General features: G+C 42.4%; 1 protein-coding gene across 3 annotated transcripts in view; it reads right to left on the bottom strand.

The window, feature by feature from the left end:
* CDYL2 (chromodomain Y like 2) overlaps positions 1 to 2,863 on the bottom strand; it is a 60,830-nt gene extending 57,967 nt beyond the window's left edge. The window contains exons 1-3 of one of the 3 annotated variants that reach the window (XR_011049080.1): positions 2,580 to 2,863; positions 2,182 to 2,288; positions 697 to 1,689 (exon numbers count right to left, since the gene is read on the bottom strand). Coding sequence is in view for 1 of the 3 variants with exons in the window: in XM_068411390.1 (XP_068267491.1) it covers positions 2,580 to 2,603 (24 nt within the window). In the remaining 2 variants the exon portion in view is untranslated. Of the gene's footprint in view, positions 1 to 696; positions 1,690 to 2,181; positions 2,289 to 2,579 lie in introns of those variants that run through there. The other 2 variants (XR_011049079.1, XM_068411390.1) reach the window with 2 other exon arrangements.
* Positions 2,864 to 20,314: the final 17,451 nt, after the last annotated feature.

The raw sequence follows: 20,314 nt of genomic DNA, 5'->3' as shown, positions 1-20,314 counted from the left end.
CATCTCACGTGCTAACTGGTGTGGGACATCACAGCTGTAGGAGCTTCTTTGTAATGAGTCCCTTTGATGCGGTTGGTTTTCTGGGACGGGAAGGAGCAGGAAGGCAAAGTTGAGTTGTTTTTTAAATGAAGCTACTGCCATCTACACACTTGCTACCCATTAGACATACAAACTCTTCAGCTTTCTAGACGTCTCTTCTGACCTCCGTCATGGAGAGCTTCACAGTGGAAATGCAAAACGTAGATGGAGTGATAATCTAAGCCCTGCACATACTTTTCCCCACTTGTTTGACACGGAGATGAAGATTTTACACCATGACCAGCTGAGAAGGTCATATCCCAAACACCATCACAACAAGAAATGAATAGCCATACGTCCACTTACCTGTTCTGGTGGATACAATTCTTCCATATTATATAATGATAAGCAAAAGTAGTTCAAATGGAGTAACAAAGAAAGAAAGTGATTCAGAGGCTCTGAACCACAGTAGTAACAATTCTCATTCATCCATGCAAATGCTTGCAAAGTGACTGGGTCTAAAATTGACTGCAAACTGGGTTATAAGTCTCCTCTCGCACAGAAAATCTCCACGCTGGGTTACTACTTGAGCAACATCACTCGTATGCCACGCACTACTACTCAATGCACAGCCCACATCCAACTGCCAAACATCGTCGTCTTATAATAACACAAAGATCACAAAAAAGCAGATTTTTTTAATGACGAGTAGGAGCTAAACCAGCATGGCTACCATTAGCCTAAGAGGTAATAGTTTTATTTCTTTCTAGAACTAATCCAAACATCTAAAGAGAACTTAGACAAGACCAGGCAAAGATCCTCTACGCATCTCAGAAATTACTAATACAAAATTGTATCACTAACTTTTTCAGGTCAAAGTTGTTCTTCTCAGGACTCCCACTGGCTATGCCAGAGCCACAACAGCAATACAGTTGACATACAATATCCTTAAAGTCGCAAAGTAACGTGACAGATACCGCAAAACGGTGGGGAAAAGGTCAATGATACCATTCAACTCATCATGTACTTCCGATAATTTAACACCACATAGGAGAGCGTAAGTGCTGTTCACTTGAAAGGAGGTCTGTGCCCCACTCAGCAAAATAAAGTCCTAATAGAGCAATGTCATCCCTTAACTATGACCTTTGTTAAAGACTTTCAAAGACCATCACAAAGTAAAAACTGTCTACGTGGAACCTCACAGATCCTCCACTTCTTGCACTTAAGACCCTACAGCTGATCGTCAAGATCGTCAAACAGAGAATAAGTCCAATTGTGTCCAACCAACCGCAGCAGCAATTCCACACCCAAGCACGCCCTAATGGTTGAGCTGTGCCTAATCATCAGCACACAGTTCCAACTGGAAGGTGATCCTTTCCGTCCTAGCCCTTAAACTGGGCGCTCCAGACAACCACGACACAAATGGCCATTTCACCAGGAAACGCGGAGCCTGAGGAGGTGCTCCAGACCAAGAACCGGTGTAGGACGTCCAGTCTTGTTTGGTTGTTTTAGATGGTAGACTTCCGCCCTGGTTCCACTTTCTGGAGCTGGATATTTAAAACACTTGGGTCCAGTCTTTCTGATTTTTCATTTCTGCTGTCTCCCTTCTTCTTCTCTGGCACCGGAAGAGCAGCTAGACTTGTTCTCCGTTTGGGCATTAGAACTGGGTGCCTGAGGTCAAAATTTGGCTGGGTCTCGCCGACTGTCTGCCAGCTCCTTTTTCTCTCCCCCCGCCCCGACCTGCAAACCGGGCGGCCGTCGCCCGATGCATCGCCGCTCTCCCCGCCGCTGCGGCCGGGGGGCACCGCATGCCGGGCTGCGGGGGGCCGGGGTCCGGCGCCGCCCGCCCCACCTCGCACCCCGGGCCGTCCGCCCCACCTCGCACCCCGGGCCGCCCGGCGCCGCCGGAGCGCGGCCCCCGCCAAACTTTGCAGCCCGCCATGGTGCGGGGGGCACAGCGCGGCCCCCCCCCCCCCCCCGCGCCGGCCCGGCCGCCGCCCCCGCAGCACCCCGGGCGCGAGGTGAAGCAACCTGGCGCCGGCTCCTGCACTTTGCACAGCGGGCGCAGAGCCGCCTCCATCCCTGCGCCTCCCGGCAGCGCTAAGGCGCATTTTTTCGCACTAATCTGCACATTCAGCACGTCCAGAGCGCCTATGACTTTACCTGGACTTTCTCCACTCTCCGGGCTCATCACACTGCGATCGCCTCCCCATCCTACCGCTAACTCTCGCTCTCCTTCACTCCTTCCTCCTTCTCTCTTGCAAGGCCTGCTAAGATCAAGCCCGATGGAAAGTAGAGAGAGAAAGAGAAAGAGAGAGGCAGAGGGAAGGGAGGGGAGCCGCTCCATCCCTCCTCCCCCCCCCCCCCCCGGCACACACGCCAGCCCTTTTCCCCCCCACCCCAGCCCTTCCCTCGGCGATTTCCTCCGCTCTTCGGCAACTACGGGGGCTCCGCGGAGCGGCACCCAAACGCGCCGCCGCTGCCCTCCGCGGCGCCCCGGCCGGCGCCCCCCCCCCCCCCGCCGCCCTCCCGCCCCGCGGCGCCCCGCGGCCCCCCGCTACCTCGTAAAGGTCCCCTGAAGCCATGCTGGGTTGCGGGACTGGGCTCCTCCGCGCCGTCTCCCTCTCTCCACCTCTCCCGCTCCCCCACTCGCTCTCTCTGTTGAGTAAACTGTGTTTTGCAGAATGACAGGCTTTGGGGCTGGCTGTGCGCAGAATCAGAGGCGAGGAGAGGCAGAGGCAGGCGGCGGGGCTGGCGTAACCAGCAGCAGCTCGGGCGCACAGCGCCGGGAGCCGCGTCTCCCCCGCGGCGGCGGGGCCGGCGCCCCCCCCACCCTACACCCCACCCCGCCCGCCCGCTGCCACCCTCCCCGCCCCGGGAGGGGACGGGGACCGGGACGGGTCCCCCCGCGCCCTCCGGCAGGGAAAGTCCCGGGGCCGCTCGGAGGGCGGCCTCCTCTTCTTCCCCCCCTCCCCGCGCCGCCCCGCTCCAGGCCGGGAGCGCTTCAAACTCTTTCCGCGGCCAAAATAAATAAATAAATAAAAATTTAAAAAAAAAAAATAAAAGGGGGAAAGGAGCGGCCGCGCGGCGGGGAGGGCCGCGCCGCCCGCCCAAGGTCACCGCGGGGAGAGGCGGGCGCGGGGCCGGCTCCCCGCCGCCGGCCTCGGGCGGCCCCGCCGGCCACCTTCCCGCCCCCTCGGCGCCGCATGGCCGCCCCACCCACCCCATGGCCATCGCCGAGGAAACGGAGGTGGTGGGATCCCCTCCGCCAGCCCTCAGAGGAGGGGCAGCCTGGGGTGGGTGGCAGGTTTCGGGGCCACCTCTGGCCTCCACCGGCACCCACCCAGCGCCAGGCAAGGAGAGGCCTCTCCCGCTCCCTTGCAGCCATTTTGCAAATTAGCCAGCCCTCTCCTGGAAATGGAAGCCACCGACTTCCCGCCACCTGGTCTTCACATGGAGGCACTGGGCGGCCAACATTTTGAAGGGGCTGTGGGACGCGAGGTGGCACGAAGCTGTCGGCCATTGCCACGTAAGAGCCTTCTGGGCCTTTTCTCTGAGGAAAAGGGCTGCCCCATGGCCACTGGCCTCACGGCCCAGCACGGCGGCTTACCTGAGTGAGAGAGACTGTGTGGAGATGGCGCCAAGCAAACTGGGCAGCATCTTGACCTCCTGCCTGCCCTTATCCGCCATTACTGCCGAACGCCTCCTGCTCCAGGATTCCCAGATTGAGGAATTTTTCTCACACCAGCTTGGCCATGAGTGAAGATGAGCTAGCTCATTGCGAGAGGAAGCCCTGCTCATTGCGAGAGGAAGCCCTGCTCATTGTGAGAGGAAGCCTTGCTTTCCACCAGGCCTGATGGGGTCTTGAGGAGGCAGGAGCTGGAATGCAGCAAAGGGCCCTTAGCGTGACGCCATGGCCACCATGAAGCAAAGGGCTGTGCTTCTGCGGAGGCCGCTTGAGTATCAAGTTGTGTTCCTGCAGCGTCACGCTGTGAAGGATTTGTTTCTCCAGGTAAAGTGTTGAGCGTCCTCTCAATATTATCTTTTTTGCTGTGAAAGAGTGCCGTTAGGGTTTGCTCTGACCAGCCCGTCACACCTTCGCTTCATAGCCAGTCTGCTGTGCACCTTTTACGCCCCATGTTCTCACCTCATAGCTGACCTGTGGTAGTCATTACCTCAGAGTCTGGGAGGGATGCTGAGCGCTGCGCGGTCTGGCTTTGCCGTGGTCGTGGCTTTCATTTGTCTTCATTGTGTTGGCATTTTTCATCTCGATTTCAATCCCTTGTGTAACGCTGCACTCCATGTTAATGTGGGACTTGGCACTGCCCAGACTATTATCTGAGCGGCAGGTTGGAGCCAGTTATTGAGTATAATACGGTAAGTCTGGGAATGGTTAATAAATGTCGCTGGTATCAAGCGCTGAATTATTACTGAAATTTCATTTATGACCAAAAATCCTGGCATGGCCCAAGTGGGGTAAAGCCGAAGATTCTTCTGACTGAGATGATTCTCGTTTGAAATATCGATACTGGGTATTTTGAACATTGTCACCTTTTATCATGAAATTGGGAAATAACAGACGCACATCTAGCTCTTGATTGACTCCATCTCCTGAACTGTGAATATTACCTCTGGTGATTAGGAACTTGCCAGCTAACCAGCTTAGTATTGACTTACAGTTCAATAAAAACTATCTTATGGTAGTTTGGCGCTCAAAGATGTTTATGGGTGGTGTGGTCTGCTGGGTGGTGTGATAATGTTGAATTCCTAAGGACAAGCCACTCTGCTTACGCAAAACATAACTGTTTTTTATCTTAACTGAAGTAACTGCAGGATTGTTCTCTGCTTTCCAATTTGCCAGCGATATTTAGATTGTTGGGATTTGATATTTGAGGAGTAAAATGTTGAAAGGATTAAGAAATACTGTAAACTACCCATGCCTTTAGCAATTTGAGTAATTAGTGTAACAAAAATTTCTTAATTCCCCAAAAATGCATTACTTAATAATCACACCCCATGGTTCCTTCTTGATAAATCAATTATTTTCTCTTATTGTAAAGTGACTTTTATTGTTTACAGTAGCGAATCAGCTCTTTGGAGTGCTCATTGAGCAGAATATTCCGTCGATGAGTAGACATTTTAATACATTTCACTTCAAAGTCTGCTTTATTACACCTACTGTTTTGCTGCTTTCCACAGCAGTAAACAAAATGGCGGTCAAATACAGTGAGTCATTTTTCAGATGCATTCTAAAATATTCCTTCACTGAAACTTTTGGCTTTCTTCGTAGTATCAACTCTCTCCAAAGGTGTCTTGAATGAATTAAAAAATGTCCCTTCCCAAGCTATAGAAGAATATACATCTTTTCTTTCGAGACAGTTCTAATCATCAGACTGTTCTTTCTGGCCTTTGCTGTTAGTCTGCTCTCAAACAGCTTAAATTAGAACAACCCACCCTGCACCATATTGGAAGAAATCTCCATGACCTGGCCTGTATTTTAGAAAATTTCGTTTACGTTGTACAGTGTTTAGATTACATTAACACTGTCAATATTGTTGCCGTAAGATTTACAACCCAAACAAATATTAGTTTGGAAGTTTTGAAAGGATGAATGCTTTAGTGAATACTTTGAAGAGGGGAAACATCTTTTTCCTGATTACTCATTCCTTGTTTTAGAGTACACAGTCCCTTGGGATGCAGTGGTGTGTGAGTCAATAGCGAGGAGCAGAAGGAGGGCTTCTGCGATTGTCAAACCCAGGAAAAGTTGATTGTGGTTTCAGTGTATTTCTCTGTCATTTAGTAGAAAACAAGGTTTTAAGTTTTAAAAAATCCAAGTGACCTTCATTTCCCCTGCAGGTCTCTATTGTAACTAGTCAAGCCATGCAGTATACCTCTGAGTATTTTGGAAAAAAGAGGAATATTTAAACTTATTACTTTTTTTTTTTAATTTTCTGATAACAGATTTTCTGGAAATACATATTTTCCAATTTTAATTGCCTTTAAATGGAAATATCTTTACTCTGAAATTAAATTGCTGCAAAATCCAGATTTTTGTACAAATTGCAAACTCTAAACTGAATGTTTTTGCTAAATCTGTGATTATTCATTACTCTTATTGTTTCACCGCCTTCTCCTATTTCCCATCCCAAGAGAGCAATGCAAGCAAGGGAGGCATTCCAAGTGCGATACGTCACATTTGAACACTTCTTTCGATTTGGTGGATGCTCTGGTTTCCACTACTTTAATTACAGGAATTATCTCTCAGACTGAATAAACTTAAAAACGAAGCTATTGTATTTCAGAAAGCTAAAATACTGTTGTCATAGCTGTGCCATTGCTGTGCCATTGATTCGTTATGGATTGTTTAGTCAGTCTGTCCGGTGCTATGCAAATACAGTAGATGCTGTACAGTCAATAGTACAGTTTCCCCAAGGAATGTCCAGCCGAATAGTGCATTTTGGCAGCAAGCTCTGTGAAAAGTCGCTGTAAAGGGCTGCATTGTCTCTTGAGGAGGAAGCTGAATGATGGGTGAGAATAATTTGGTAAATGGAGAAATTGAGAGAATTCCTATACTAAGGTATGAAAATTAAATGAGAAAAGAGTGAAAACAAGGCATGAGTGAGAGGAAGGAGAGAAGGACAAGGAACCAAAGGTGAATACAAGGAGAAAGCTGTGCAAAGCTTTGGCTGTGTGAGAAAATGGGAGGCAAAAGGGAATATTTTAGCAGCAGCAACTGGGAGTGGAAGCAGGGAACAAGGTAACAAGGTGTCTGTCTCTAACCCAAGAAGGGAGGATGACCAGAACATGGAAAAAGTCAGTGAGGGTGAAAATGAAAGAAAGCGTTTTAGTGAGTTCATAAAGGAAGAGTTGACAGGAAATGGTGAGGAGCTACAGCAGGAAGCAGAGTCACTTATGACGCCACTGTTCTGCTGGGTGATAGGCAGGATAATGGATTCCCTAGGGCTTGGTACCGTGATGGCTCTATACTCACCTGTTAGGTCTGAGAGAAAGCTAAAATACCCCAGGAAGCTTGTCTGAAAAATTATCCAAGATGTGAAGTCAAATAGGAGTTGCAGAACAAGATGAGGGTGTCCTTAGCGTACATACAGCATCTAAAAATTAGAGAATAGATGAACGTGAAAGGAAAATAGGAAGGCACCATTTTTATCGAATAATTAATTTACATCATTTTGTGACAGGAAGAAGCAGACTTAGGAAAAGCCCAATATACTTGCCCTGTGCCATGCTGTCTTTGAAAGCAAACAAGTAGTTGTGATAGTTTGATTCTGATGCTAAATTAATGTCTTCCTCCAAACTTTTCTTTGGATCTTATAACATGCAATTACTTACCATCAGGAGGAAGGATTTGAAATAATAGAATCCGAAATACCACAGTATAATGAAACAAACAATAACATATAGAAAACAAAGTAATGTTTATTTGTTGGTGAAAAGCATATGCCATGGAATAGAACTTTCCTAGGGTTGAAAGTATATTTTAATGGCAGCTGTTCTGAAAACTGTCTTTACTTCTTACAACTTTGTGATTTTGTTCTGTTCTGTTAGGTATAGCCAATATAGTTTTGCCTTATTTTGGGAAGGGGAAGAATGAAACTTTGACCAAGGATACATGAAAAAATGAATGCCAACTAAGATATATGGAAGATGTTAACACAATACTTCATGTGTGAATCTATATGATGCAGTTGTGTATCCTTGTCACTATCCATCTAGACTTAGAAAATAAGGAAGTCCCATTGCTTAGCAATGTATTTGCTTGTTACTTTGGATGGGAAATATTTCATATTAAGTCTAATGTGTGCCCTGATTCTGTGAGCTGATTTGTGTTATCTATTGATTTTAACAGATCTCCATGCAAGTGTGAGGATCAACTCATTGCAGTCATTTTAACAAACTGACATCACATGAGAAAAAGAGATGGAGGAAAAACTGCCTTAAAAATTAAAGCACGGAATGGTGTGTCACAGGAGAAGGAAACAGATTGTTGTACACCATTGCAAGAAAAAAAGGCGAGTACAGAAATTACCCTGCTAGAGGAGACTTCACTGTCAAAACCATGTTTGGCTAAACCAGTACAAGCAGTGTTCCATAACAGCAGCCACTAAAGAAAACCTGGTAGTGAGCGAGACTTTGCATCAGATCAAGTGGCTCAGAATTGGTTTCTCGTGTGAGTCAGCAAAGGTATGTTCTCCGTGGATTATTATCACAGCCACATAACAACCACTGTAGAAGATGCTTTACCAGGACACATGTTTGTTCTGGAACATAAATGATTATGTAGGGCCTCATTCAAAAAACACGGAAATGAGTGGCAGCAGTCTTTTAATCTCTGTGAATTTAGGTGCCTTTCACACTTGTTCATCTCTCCTTTTTCTGGTTCCTCTTGCTATACAGTTGTATTGTTCACCATCTTAGTTTATGAAACTAGAACCATGTCTGGCGACAAGGATTGAAGCTAATCATTGTTGCGTCTTTTCTTATGTTGAAAATTAAGATAGCTTTGTCTTTGTGTTCAGACACATTGATTCTTTTGCCAGTACCTCCCAATGACACCAAAAATAATATCTTTCCATATTCTGCTCCCTCATGTTTGCAAATGCTGTTTTTCCACCTGACATGTTGTCATAGATAATAGAAAGGTGCCAAAACGTTCCTGTTGAAAGATTTGCTAACTTTCCGACTGAGGTAAAAAAAAACGGGAAAGTGTAGATCATGTAGAAGTCAATTTCATATGGGAACTCTTGTGTATACAGAGCTTTCAAAATTGACAGCTCAACAGTTGAATTTCCAACAGATTTAGGAAATCATGATATATATATACATCAAGCAGGAGCAAATCGCACGCATTATTTTCTTCTATTCCCATATATCCTGTACAGGTAAGAGTCCAGTGTTAGAGACTTTGGTTTATGGCCTTATTTTTATGTGGGTAGAAATAGAAGTGTGAAGTGGATAGCTCAGGTGGTTTCTTTTGTTAAGCAACAAACGACAGTGTGGAAAAACTGAAGAATGTTACAAGTTGTAATGCAAGGTAGGATTTAAAACTTGCACAGTGCCAATTAAAGGAAGGTGGGATAAGTCTTATTAGTACTATCTGGACAAGATGTATTAGAATCATTATAAAGAATCTATAAATAGCAAGATGATAGAAAACACTGTTAGGTTTAGCTGACTGAAAGATTCTCTTAAGGGAAGACATCTGACAAATTCAGTATGGTTTACACATAGAGTACATGTAATATTCAGAGTGATCACAGTGTATTACAGCACATTAGTAAGCTAATGGATTTTTTTCCCTGAAACTTTGCTCTATAAAAATTGCACTGAACTAGCGATATCTACTAATACATAAATATGCAGGGTTTTAACATCTAGGTGTATAATTTTGTATGTTAATCAATACCGTGTTTTGTGGTTTTTAATCATGGACTCAGCTTGTACCTCTGTATTTGCCACTCACAAAACACACGAGGGTCACACAATGAAAAGGAATATCACTGCATGATTATAACAATAACTCTGAAACTATGCAAGGGCACGCAACGTTTCAGAAAAATAAAAGAATCATTCCTTACTCATGAGGGACAATATGGACCCTGATCCATTTATGAAAAGGATTACAATACTTGTGAGGATGGAGAGCCTGAAGCCAGAAGGTTCCTCCAAGTCCATTTTTCTGAGCTTACAAGCAAAAACCCCATAATACACTGAAAGTGTTTAAATACATACCATTATTAGGAAAGCACAGAACAGTGGTGGTTGGAGAAGACCTCTGTAGATCATCTAGTCCAACTCTGCGTCTCAAAGCAGAGTCATCTAGAGCATATTTGCTCATGACTGTCTCCAGTTGGGTTTTGAGTATCTCCAAAGATGGAGATTCCACAACCTGTGCAACCTGTTCCAGTGTTCAACCACTCTCACAGTAAAAAAAGTTTTTCTTGTGCTTAAATGGATATTTAAATTAGATTTCATAAAGCTAAATTTAATCAGTTCATTTTTATGAGATTTTCAAAATATTTACTGGAAATGTATTAATATCTTGGATGTGATGATCTGAAAACTGAAATGTATCATGACTTGATGTTTCTCAAGATCATGGCAAGTTGCATAGTCAGGGATGAAATCCATATCCCAACTCTCAGGCCCTTTCTCCAGCAATTGACTGGATTATCTGTGGCATCGTTTCTGATTACATTCTTTAAGGAGAGACTTCTTTTTGCAGTTATAGGCTTCTTGGACCCAGGGAAATTATGTTAGATTTCACTTAAGAAAATGCATATATATTGTATTTGAGTATTATTATGAGCTAGTAAAGGATTAGCTGCTAAAGAGCTTTTAGATCTTGACAAAATAGGAAAGCCTATTGTAGTCCAGGGAGAAGTAGCATTAATTTTGTCTGGTGGGCATTCAGAAATTCTTTCTATGTCTAGTTAGCTAGAGTCACTAATGGCACACTTTGTAAAGGATGTGTGTATTTACAGGGGGTTTGTTTAGCAGCATAGAAGCTAAATTTTAAAAGAATATTTTTATTTTTTATTTTGCTAAGATGTTTTATGTTTTGACATAACATATGTTATATGGTGCCTTACCGTACATCTGTGCTTTAAAAATGCATGTTAATTATTTTTTGTTATAGATGCTTTTAAACACAAGCTAGTGGAACTCTTCATTTACATACAAGGGCTGTTGCTGAGTAGGGTAATGTCTCTAAGAAGAGAATTATACCCACTGTGAATGAATATACAACAGGCTCTACATTACAGTACATACTTAACGATGCTAATCCTTAGGACTACTTTTTTAGGGTAAGGGCTATAAACTAGGCCTTATGGGACCTAGTATTTGCATTGCATTTATTTGTGGGAAAAGTACACTTCAAAAGCATACTTAGGCAGTTTTTGACAAAGAACTTGCAAAACGGTAATACCTTGTTCTTAGACATTATTCTAATTTTTTATACTCTCATTTTTATTTTTAGAAATTAAACATTGTCAGCTTTAGAATTGTCAAGAATTTAACTCTATTTAGTTTTTGCACCAGAGTAGCTTTTAAAAATTTTGAATCCATTTGCAATACTGATTTACAAATAATGAACCATTTAACTTTTCTTTAGTGTCTCTAACGGAGTGTATCATCATTATAGCTGAGATGGCAGCCAGTCCACTTGTGGTAGGCATGGACTGATCCACAGTCTGCATAACAGGGCTTTCTTAAAACAAAATGGACTGACTTAGAGTGAGACTTAGAAGAAGTAAATGGAAAAGCCTAGTTTTAATTTGAAAGACTGATTCATTTATCAGTGTGAATCGAGAGTAATTCTTGAAAAATTAGGGAACGTAAAACCTGCACAGAGAGGAGAATCAGGTCTGTACCTTTACACTCAACCCCAAATTTCCTACATAGTCTGGTTGGAACAAAGCAAGTTGGAGCATATTAAAAGCCACAACCTGAAAGCTGGACTTTCAGTGAATTTAAAGTAATGACTTCAGTACAGGAACAGCAATCCACCTTCCCTGAAATTCTGGCCTGGAGTCTTTAACTGGAGGTAAATCACGTTGGTAGGAACTAAAGGACTTGCTCCCAGCTCCCCTCTCACCACTTAGTCTTACTCTGTGTTATTTTAATTGTATAATAGTGCATTAATTTTACTTCATCTGCTCTCTTGGCAACATGTTACTTCTGGTGCAGAGTTTCTTGAAAGCAGAAGTTGTGTTTTTGTTTCAGCTTGGCATTCTGGTCAGTCGTAATTGTGATTGTCATTGACTTGTATTACTGTATGTTCCCTCTATTGTTATACAGTTAGACCAAACCAAATAAGCCTATATCTAAACTTACTGTATGCAAGAGCTGAGTTTTGTTTATTTGTGAGCTCGTGCAACGTATTGTTTGTAAGTATATGATACAGATAATTTTTCATACAAGACATAGTGCAGAATATTGGTACTGATATCATCAGATAACAATCTTGCTTTTTTTTTTTGTTATCTTGGACATCCTCTCAACTACACTTTTTTTTTGTGCACAAACCAGTCCATTCTCATGCTAATTCTGGGTAATGAACATATAATTTTCTGTTCTAGTTTTAATAACACTGTTTCAGAGCATATTTCAATTAAGTATCCCTGTGAAAATCACTAGCTAATTCCTTATCACTGTTCTTGTTCATTTTTTCCCAACACAGAAATCTTTGACACGAATTCTCCACCCTGTTAGTCCCCTGAACTGGATTTTAGTTCTGTTCTGGCAATAAGGGCAGATGTCTTAGGTGAGCACCTGGCCTCACTAAGGCTAGTGCAAATTTTAAATTGGCTTTACTTTGAGACTGAGACCTCACACCTGATGTCACTATGCTATGCAGGGATAATTTTCAAACTTTCAACCTTGTTGATGCAAAGCAGTACAGTGTATCTACATGCTGAGGGATACGGTGTGATAGCAGTTGGGCCATTAAGGTGGTTGGGGACTGAGAACCTCATGGAAGAAGGGGCTGGGGGGCAAAGGTTTGTTTTTGTTTAGTCCAGAGAAGAGAAGGCTAAGGTAGATCTAATAGTTGTCTTAAGAGGTGGTAATAGGGAGGAACGTGCCAGACTTTTCTGAAAGATGCACAGCAAGAGGATGAGGGGCAATGGTTACGAGTTGTAATAAGGGAAACTTTGAATGGATAGAAGAGAAAAAAATCATAATGAGAAAGATTAAAGGCTGGAACAGATGCCCAGAGAAGTTGTGGAATCTGTGTCTCTGGAGATTTTCAAGACTCAACTGGACAAGGCCCTGGGCTGCCTCATCTAACTTTGAAATTAGCCCTTCTTTGAGAAAGAAGCTGGAGTGGATGACCTCCAGAGGTCCTTTTCATGCTCAGCTATTCTGTGATTCTATGAAACCAGAGGGAAAGATCTGAGATTTTTCTGTTTGATCTGTAACTGCAGTTCTAAGGATTTTACTCCTTGAAATTGCAACTGTTAACATCATGTCAGTACATAGTTACACGAAATAAAAGTGTTCGAATTACCTTGTGTGGGTGGAGGTAATCTGTGCAGCCTTGAACTGCAAATAGTAATTAAAAAGGGTGGTAGCAGAATGTATCCTGTGCTAGAACTCCTGCATTGCTGTACGCTCTATCTTCTCTGTGTTGTATACAAGTATCAGTGCAGCTTCAGCCGAAGGGAGGAAGGAGTAAACATAAGTAAACTTATGAGACAATCACAAACTGCCTGCGTTTGTTGTGATACTGATGTAGTACTCAAATGTGATTTTCAGCTAGTAAAACACAGCTGCAGTTGGGCATTTGTCATTTCTAAGAGGACAGAGTCTGTTTTCTACATCTTTGTGTTCATTCATATGCCTTTATATTTAGGTTTCAGGCTATTTAAAAGTCTGACTCTTGAACTTTTCCAGAATGTTAGCAATGCAAGTCTGTTACAGGGCAATGTAACCCAAGGACATGATCGTTTGATGGCTACTTGATGATTCTTATATGCCACCACTCTTCCACCATTTGACATTCAGAAAGTGGTAGAGTTGGCTAATGTGCATGGACAGTCTTTCTGCCTTAACAATCTGGGCGCTGTTTGGTTGGCAGCAGCTGCAATCTGAACAAGACCTTCTTGGAGTGTTCAATACTTGGTAGGCCTGTTACAAGGGATAGTTTCCTTGGGTCCTCAAAGCAGCACAGACAGTGCTTGACCTGAGAGCTGTCCTTGCTGTCCCACACAACCTGTACCATACTGTGTGCCAACTTCCCATGCATCTGCACACGGTTTGAGTTGCAGTCAGATGCCGAGAGCCAGGACTGATTCAGCCTTACCTATGGCAAAGATGCTGCTTTGCTTCTGGCTCAGGGCCATAGCTGTGCACAGAGTCTAGCAGCAGTGGCCAAAACATGGTTATCTCTTCATGCACATACCATCTGCCCCAAAACACCTCCTTTCCTGCCCACAAGTGCCATCCCCTTGCTGCCCTGTCCATAAATCCTGCGCTGACCCACCCATTATGTCTCACCGTGGCCAGTAGTGCGTGTGGGTGTGGTGCTGGTTACTGTGATGTACTTCTCAGAGGTCATGGACAAGGTGGGCTGTGGACTCTGCTTAAGTTGTGATTGCTTCAGTGTTTCTGGTGTCACATGGTGGTGACAGCAGCAGAGAGAACTGCCCTTGCCTGCTGATGCAGCCAGTCATGCTCAGTAGCTGCCTCCTTGCTGACTCTATCCATGCAATCAATCGAGAGACTGAAAAAGCATTTAACGTGGAGGACGCCTCATAAAAAAAGTAATCTGCTTCCAACTAGAAAAGGAAAATATGCCTGTGAAATACGTTTGGAGTTTTGGGTTTCAGGTCTAAATGAACTGTTACTTGTGTCACAAAACCAGCCACTTTTTCTGTCAGTCTCAAAAGACTAATACTAGTGGAGATAAAACCAGAACTTTTCTGTCATCTTAAGCGGTGGTCTGCTTAGCCTGAAAGTTATGTGTATCAGCTGTCTACTCTTGAGAAATCCATGAATATGCCTCAGTCCTTATGGTTGTTAGCTGTCACCTTTCTTGAATAGTAAAATTCCTAACAGGGCAAATCTTGCCCCTTCTTTCACAGGATTATTAGGATACAAGTAACTCAGTTCATGAGCTGGCTTTAACAGAACACTGAGAACGCGCTACTGATTTTAACTGTGTTGGAAGGTGGCACCCTTATTTCCACTTGGCAGTTAGAAAACTTATTTCTGCAAAAATATAGTGAGGAAGATTAGTTTCAAATGTAGTAGATATATGGAGCTATCTCCCTCCAGGAAGTCCAGATCAAAGAACATTCTTTTCTCTCAGTAGTATCTATCATCATCTCATGAGTGAAGGTAGACATGGAGGACGCTTCATATTTGGACAGAGAACAATGCAAAGTTACAAAAAGAAACTGTATTTCTTGTCAGAGGACAGAGACTACAGATATCAGGAGCCACTGAGTAGTCACTGTTGGGACCTGCAGCAAAACTGAGCAGTAACAGATAAAACTTCTAACTCAGGAGGACTTCTAAATCAAATGACTCATTAGCTACATTGGCAACTGCTCCTTTGACCTGTGATTGGTCTTGAAAGCTATGCAACACCTGGTGGCCTTAAAGGCTCTTGTTATATACTCTCAGCTCTCTTTTCAGTAGAAATTACTCTTTTTGTGGGTTTGTTTTTGGTTGTTTTTTTCTTTTTTATTAAGAGGTAGTTCATTGCTGCAGATGTCAGAACTACTCAAGGAGGGAAGAAAAGTGGGTATATGTTGAAGAGGTGTACCGACCTTATCCTTCACCTAGGTTAGCCTCTGGAACATAATATTTAAGCAACAAGTCTCTTGCTAGGTAAAATGTATTGCTGTTGTCCTACTGTGATGTCTTCAGAATGTATTTTGTGAAGTTAGGCTGAACCACATCAGCGACGCATTGTACTTGATAAAGCTAGATATAAAGATTAATTTTCTAGTTTATGTGTCTGTCTTTGTGTGTGTCCATGATAGATGACATGACAAGAGAGTTCCAAGTGCACCCTGAATACTAAATAATTCATAAATGCTGTTGATGAGTAGTCACCTTTCAGGTTGGCAAATGCACTGATTCCCTTGATCTCACTGTCTTCCTCCAATGCTTCTCAGCAATGGACTTAGATGAGAAATAGTGGAACAATGCTGAGGCTCCTCGCCGTGCTCCAGGGCATCAGATGTGTTCACTATATGAGAAAGAGATGTGGTGCCTTTCTGATCTATCATCCTGAAATTCCTTTACAGAGAAAAATTCAGGGTAGAATTTATAAGGAAATTTATTGGGTAGAACACAACCCTCTCCCACACCAAACCCTAAAAAAATAAAAGATAGAAAAAATATAGAATTAAAATTCCTTCTCTCAGATCAACACTAGTTTGTTCATCCAGTGCTTTGTGTTATTAACTTTCAGACGTTCACTGCTTTGTAGTTTCTGGGCTCTAGCAAATAAGGAGCTTTTTCTAATTCTCAAGTTAATGTTCCTTGTGTGTTTTTTTTGCATCAAAATCAACATTGACTCACCAAATATGATTATATACTCTCTGTTTTTTTCTTTCCCATCATTGATGCTGCATTTTTGCCACTTCTTTTTGCAGAAGTATGTTTATTGTAGCCATCATGAAGTCCATGGGGGACATAATTACACCAATCTGTGTAATATATTGTTGTATAGACTTATATCTCATTAATTCTGTTGTATAGTTCTGTCACTAAACTTTTAAAACCTACCCCCCCGTTGGACTTGGTTAAAAGCCTTGTGAGAGCTTCTGGAAAATTCAGACTGATTTCAGTGGCTTTTTGTTGGACATTTAAGAACTCTTCTTGATGTTTTCTGGGTTTGTTCTTAGATCAAATATTTCAAGAGTTATCAATTCCAAAAGTACCTGAGAAATAAAAAAATCTAAGCTTGCAACAGTGCTGTCCTCCTGTTCCCTGGTGGTGGTGGGCTCCAAAATCAGATGCATCCACAGGACTTTTGCTTTGTCTTCTTCTTAATTGAATTTATCAATGAATGCTCGATGATTTGGGTTAGGAAAGAGTGGTGTGGCAGCTCTAGGTTAGTCATGGGTCCCCAGTAGCTTTCAGGAGTTCCCAGTCTGTCCTGTTCCTTTACTTTTGCAGACCTGGCCCTTTAGGATGCCCACGGACCATTGATTTTTGCTGTGCTCCTGAAGCTCATTAGGGGAGTGGAGGACCTATTTTAGGATAAGGAACTAAAAAAGACTTGGCTTATTCAGCATCGGAGGAGAAAAACTGAGAGACAATATGAATGCATGAGGGAATAAACACAAGACATAGAAAAGAGCTATTTCAGCTAAAGGGCAGTATTTGCTCATGAAAAAAATGGGTCTAAACTGGCCATGAATGTATTCTGGCTGGAAATCAGAAGAAGGCTTTTTAACGATACGAGATTCTGGAACAGCCTACAAATGAGATAGTGGGCTCAGAAAAAGAACAGCTGCTTTTAAGGTGGAGCTCAATACTTTTATGGAAAGGCTTATACAACATGGTGCCTACGGACTGCATCTGATGACTCAGGAGATCCCTTCCAGTCCTATGTTCCTAAATTTTCCTGAGCAATTCAAGTAAAAGAAGAAAATGTCAAGTTTAAATAATTTGTACTCAACCTGAGTACAGTTCAATGGGATAAAGAAAAGGCACTTTTTTAACCTAGGGGCGTTCTGTCTTCTGCATTTCAAAGGCCTGTGGCAAGCACGGTAGCTTGTCAAAATAGTTGTAAGAATCTTTTAAAATACAAGGTTTTAGGCATTGTAAACCTGGGACCTGCCAATAGCAATAATGTTTAATGTCTTTTTAAAACTTTCTGAATCCTCCCCCTAACCTAGGGGAGGAGGAAGAACAAGTTCCATTTTCATCATGTGTAGGGGGAAGGATTGATATAACCCATGTAGGGGGAAATTATTGTGCTAATGTGAATTATCTGTGGCCCAAGACCGGTCTCTAGCAATTACATGCGCAGTACACAAGCATGGTGGAGACACATAACTGGACAGTAAGTTGTAAGAAATGTTCTTCTTCATTATTTTGTTGGTAAAATGCTTCATGTATTTTACAGAGAAATTTTGTTGTGTTTACTAGGTCCGGACCATTGGTTCAGTCACTAAATTCTCCATGCCCATTACGCAAACTTCCTTTATTGACACATACAGTTTGTTACTGATTGGAAGTGCTGTAGAACTCTATAGTAAGGCTGCAAAAACTGAGAGATGATAAGATATGTATTAAACCATGTTCTTGTTTGCAAGCTTTTCTTCCAGTATTTGGGATTTTCTCGTGCACTAGGCTCACTAGAAACTCTTGCTTTGGCCTAGATTAATCCCTACAAGCAGGATACAAATTACTTTATACTTGTGGATTAAGAGTCAGTTAATGAGGACAGTTGGTATTGCCTCTTCAGTTTGGCTGAGTTCCTTACGAGCCAAAAGCCTCTGCAAGATTGCAGTTCTCACCTGCAGTCTTAGCAGCAAAACCTATCTGGGAAATAAGTAATCAGTGCATTTTCTTTCTGGCCTAATTGCATTTCTCATGAATCAGCTAAGCCCGCTCTGGGACTTCAGCAGCTATTTCTGGGTCCCTGAAGGGAGGTGGGGATTGCAGGAAGCTTGCAGCATTGCTCTGCTACTGCTAGCAAATTTATCAGTGTCAATGGTTTCCAGACTCTTAGTCTGAACATTAAAACTAGTAGTTGCAAGTAGGACATTTTTCATCAAAACTTTTTCTTTTTTTTGCTGGAAAGAAAATGGCTTTTCAATTAAATAGCACGTTTGGGATGGAAGAAGAACTTTTGTTGGTACATTTATTTCTTAAAATCTGAAAACATACAGTTGTTCTCAATTCTGATAATAAAAAATGTTTTATACAGTCTCCTTTCCCGAATTTAATAAAATATTTTTGTCTCTGATTAAAACTTTCTATGAAAGAAAAAATATGGCTTCCCAGCTGCCTCTGTACTGTTTGGGTTTTCACAGGTGGAGTTTGTCTGGGAGAATTTTGAATCCCTTACAGCTGCAGTAAATAGGGTAAAAAGTACTTGTAATATTTGCTGAGTGCCTATCCTTGCTCAGTGTTAGCCAACACTTACAAAGTCGCATTTCAAAAAAAAAGCAATAGAAATGTAATGTTTCTGTTGTTCTGTAGTGTAGCAGTGGCATTTTCTATAGTGAAAAGTTTACCTTTTCTCTGTGTTGCATTTCTGTGTGAAGAATATTCCAATTTTCAGCTAAAATGTTCTGAAAGAACTTTGGCTTGTCTTTTAACATCCGTTACTAAATATTTGAATTCTCCAAGGTGCAGGAGGATACTTTATGCTGCTAATGACTGACTGACCTTTATATTAACACCACTTCGAAGACAGTTTAGTGGCTTACCTCTTTAGCAAAATTAATAAATTCAGGGGTTCCATTAATAAGTATTTTGATTCATAGTTCTGCTTTAAAATGTAATTATATGGTACTCACAATGTTGCTTATACTCCACTGTATTCTGTCTCTTCATTCAAAAGCTGGCCTGTGATGTAGTTGCATTTCCATTCTTTCTTTTATCCCTAAAGCCACATCTTGAAATCAGTGGGGCCACATCATTGCAACAGAAAAGCATTTGGCACTGCATTGTCTGGGAGTCTCGTCTCTCCACACATTGTTCTTATTGTAACTGGAAAACATATGTCCTATTACTTCTGTTGTGGAAATATCAAGTAAGATGTAGAACGTCGACTACAGTTGTTGGGGGAGAGCATAGTGGCCGGGGAGGCCTCTGGAATAAATGCTGGAACCTGAAGAACAGCTCTCCACATCGCTTGCTCTAGCTTCCCAAATGGTGGTAAAATTCTGAGACCAAATACGTGGTAGACATTGGTTGTTTCCTGATACAAAACTTAACACTTTCCTTTCTAAAATTGTGGAACTTATCTCACCTTTTCTGTTTCAGAAGACTGTTGTTTGAGAATATGCTGAATACCTTTCCTTTTTTTTTTTTTCTGTTAGCTTTCGGGCAGGCAAGAAGGCAGTTATGCACTTAAATATTATAATTATTGTTATGTGAGTAGTACCGGGATAGAAAATTTTAATTCAGTTGCAGGTACTTAACCAGAACAATTTCTGTCAGGCCTTTCTTTCATACAACTAAACTGAAACAGTCATGAGTCAGCAGTGCAACCTGAATGACTCAGCAGTTTATCTGATTAGGGTTATTCTAGTATAACTGGTGCAATTAAAAAGAAAAGGCAGCAGAAATGAAAGCATATGACTTCATTATTAGCACTCATTTCCTCAGTGCAGGCAAAATGTCATCCGTAAGTTGTTACATCCTCTGCATTCACAAAATACTGAGAGGAATCAGTTGTTTGGATGTTTCCAGCTCTGATCTCACCACACTGAATCTTTGATTGCAATCTTCCGTGTTGTATCTCTAGTGGTGCTTCCTGCAGCTCTGATTTCTGCCAAACAGCTCAAGCCGGTTCACACACACAATGTCTCACAAATGAATCTCAGTCATGTATTTGTGAGCATCATCGTTCATTTGTCTGCACAAGATGGGAAGACTCGTGCACCCAAATGGATTTCACGCCTGTCAGTTTAATCACTTGTGTGTGGAAGTTCCAGCACTCCTAGCTTGAAGTGATTTGGCTAGGAGATGTGTGTATATTGGAATATACTCGTATGTGGTGTGTACAATCTGGGTATGACCTAGTTGGAAGTTAAAAACTAATTTCATGATTAATTTCATGTGTTTTAATCATTGG

Source organism: Nyctibius grandis, chromosome 12 (assembly GCF_013368605.1).
Source record: "Nyctibius grandis isolate bNycGra1 chromosome 12, bNycGra1.pri, whole genome shotgun sequence".
Taxonomy (NCBI): Eukaryota; Metazoa; Chordata; class Aves; order Nyctibiiformes; family Nyctibiidae; genus Nyctibius; species Nyctibius grandis.
Note: the sequence above shows the minus strand (reverse complement) of the source record. Positions and strands in the feature narration are given on the sequence as shown.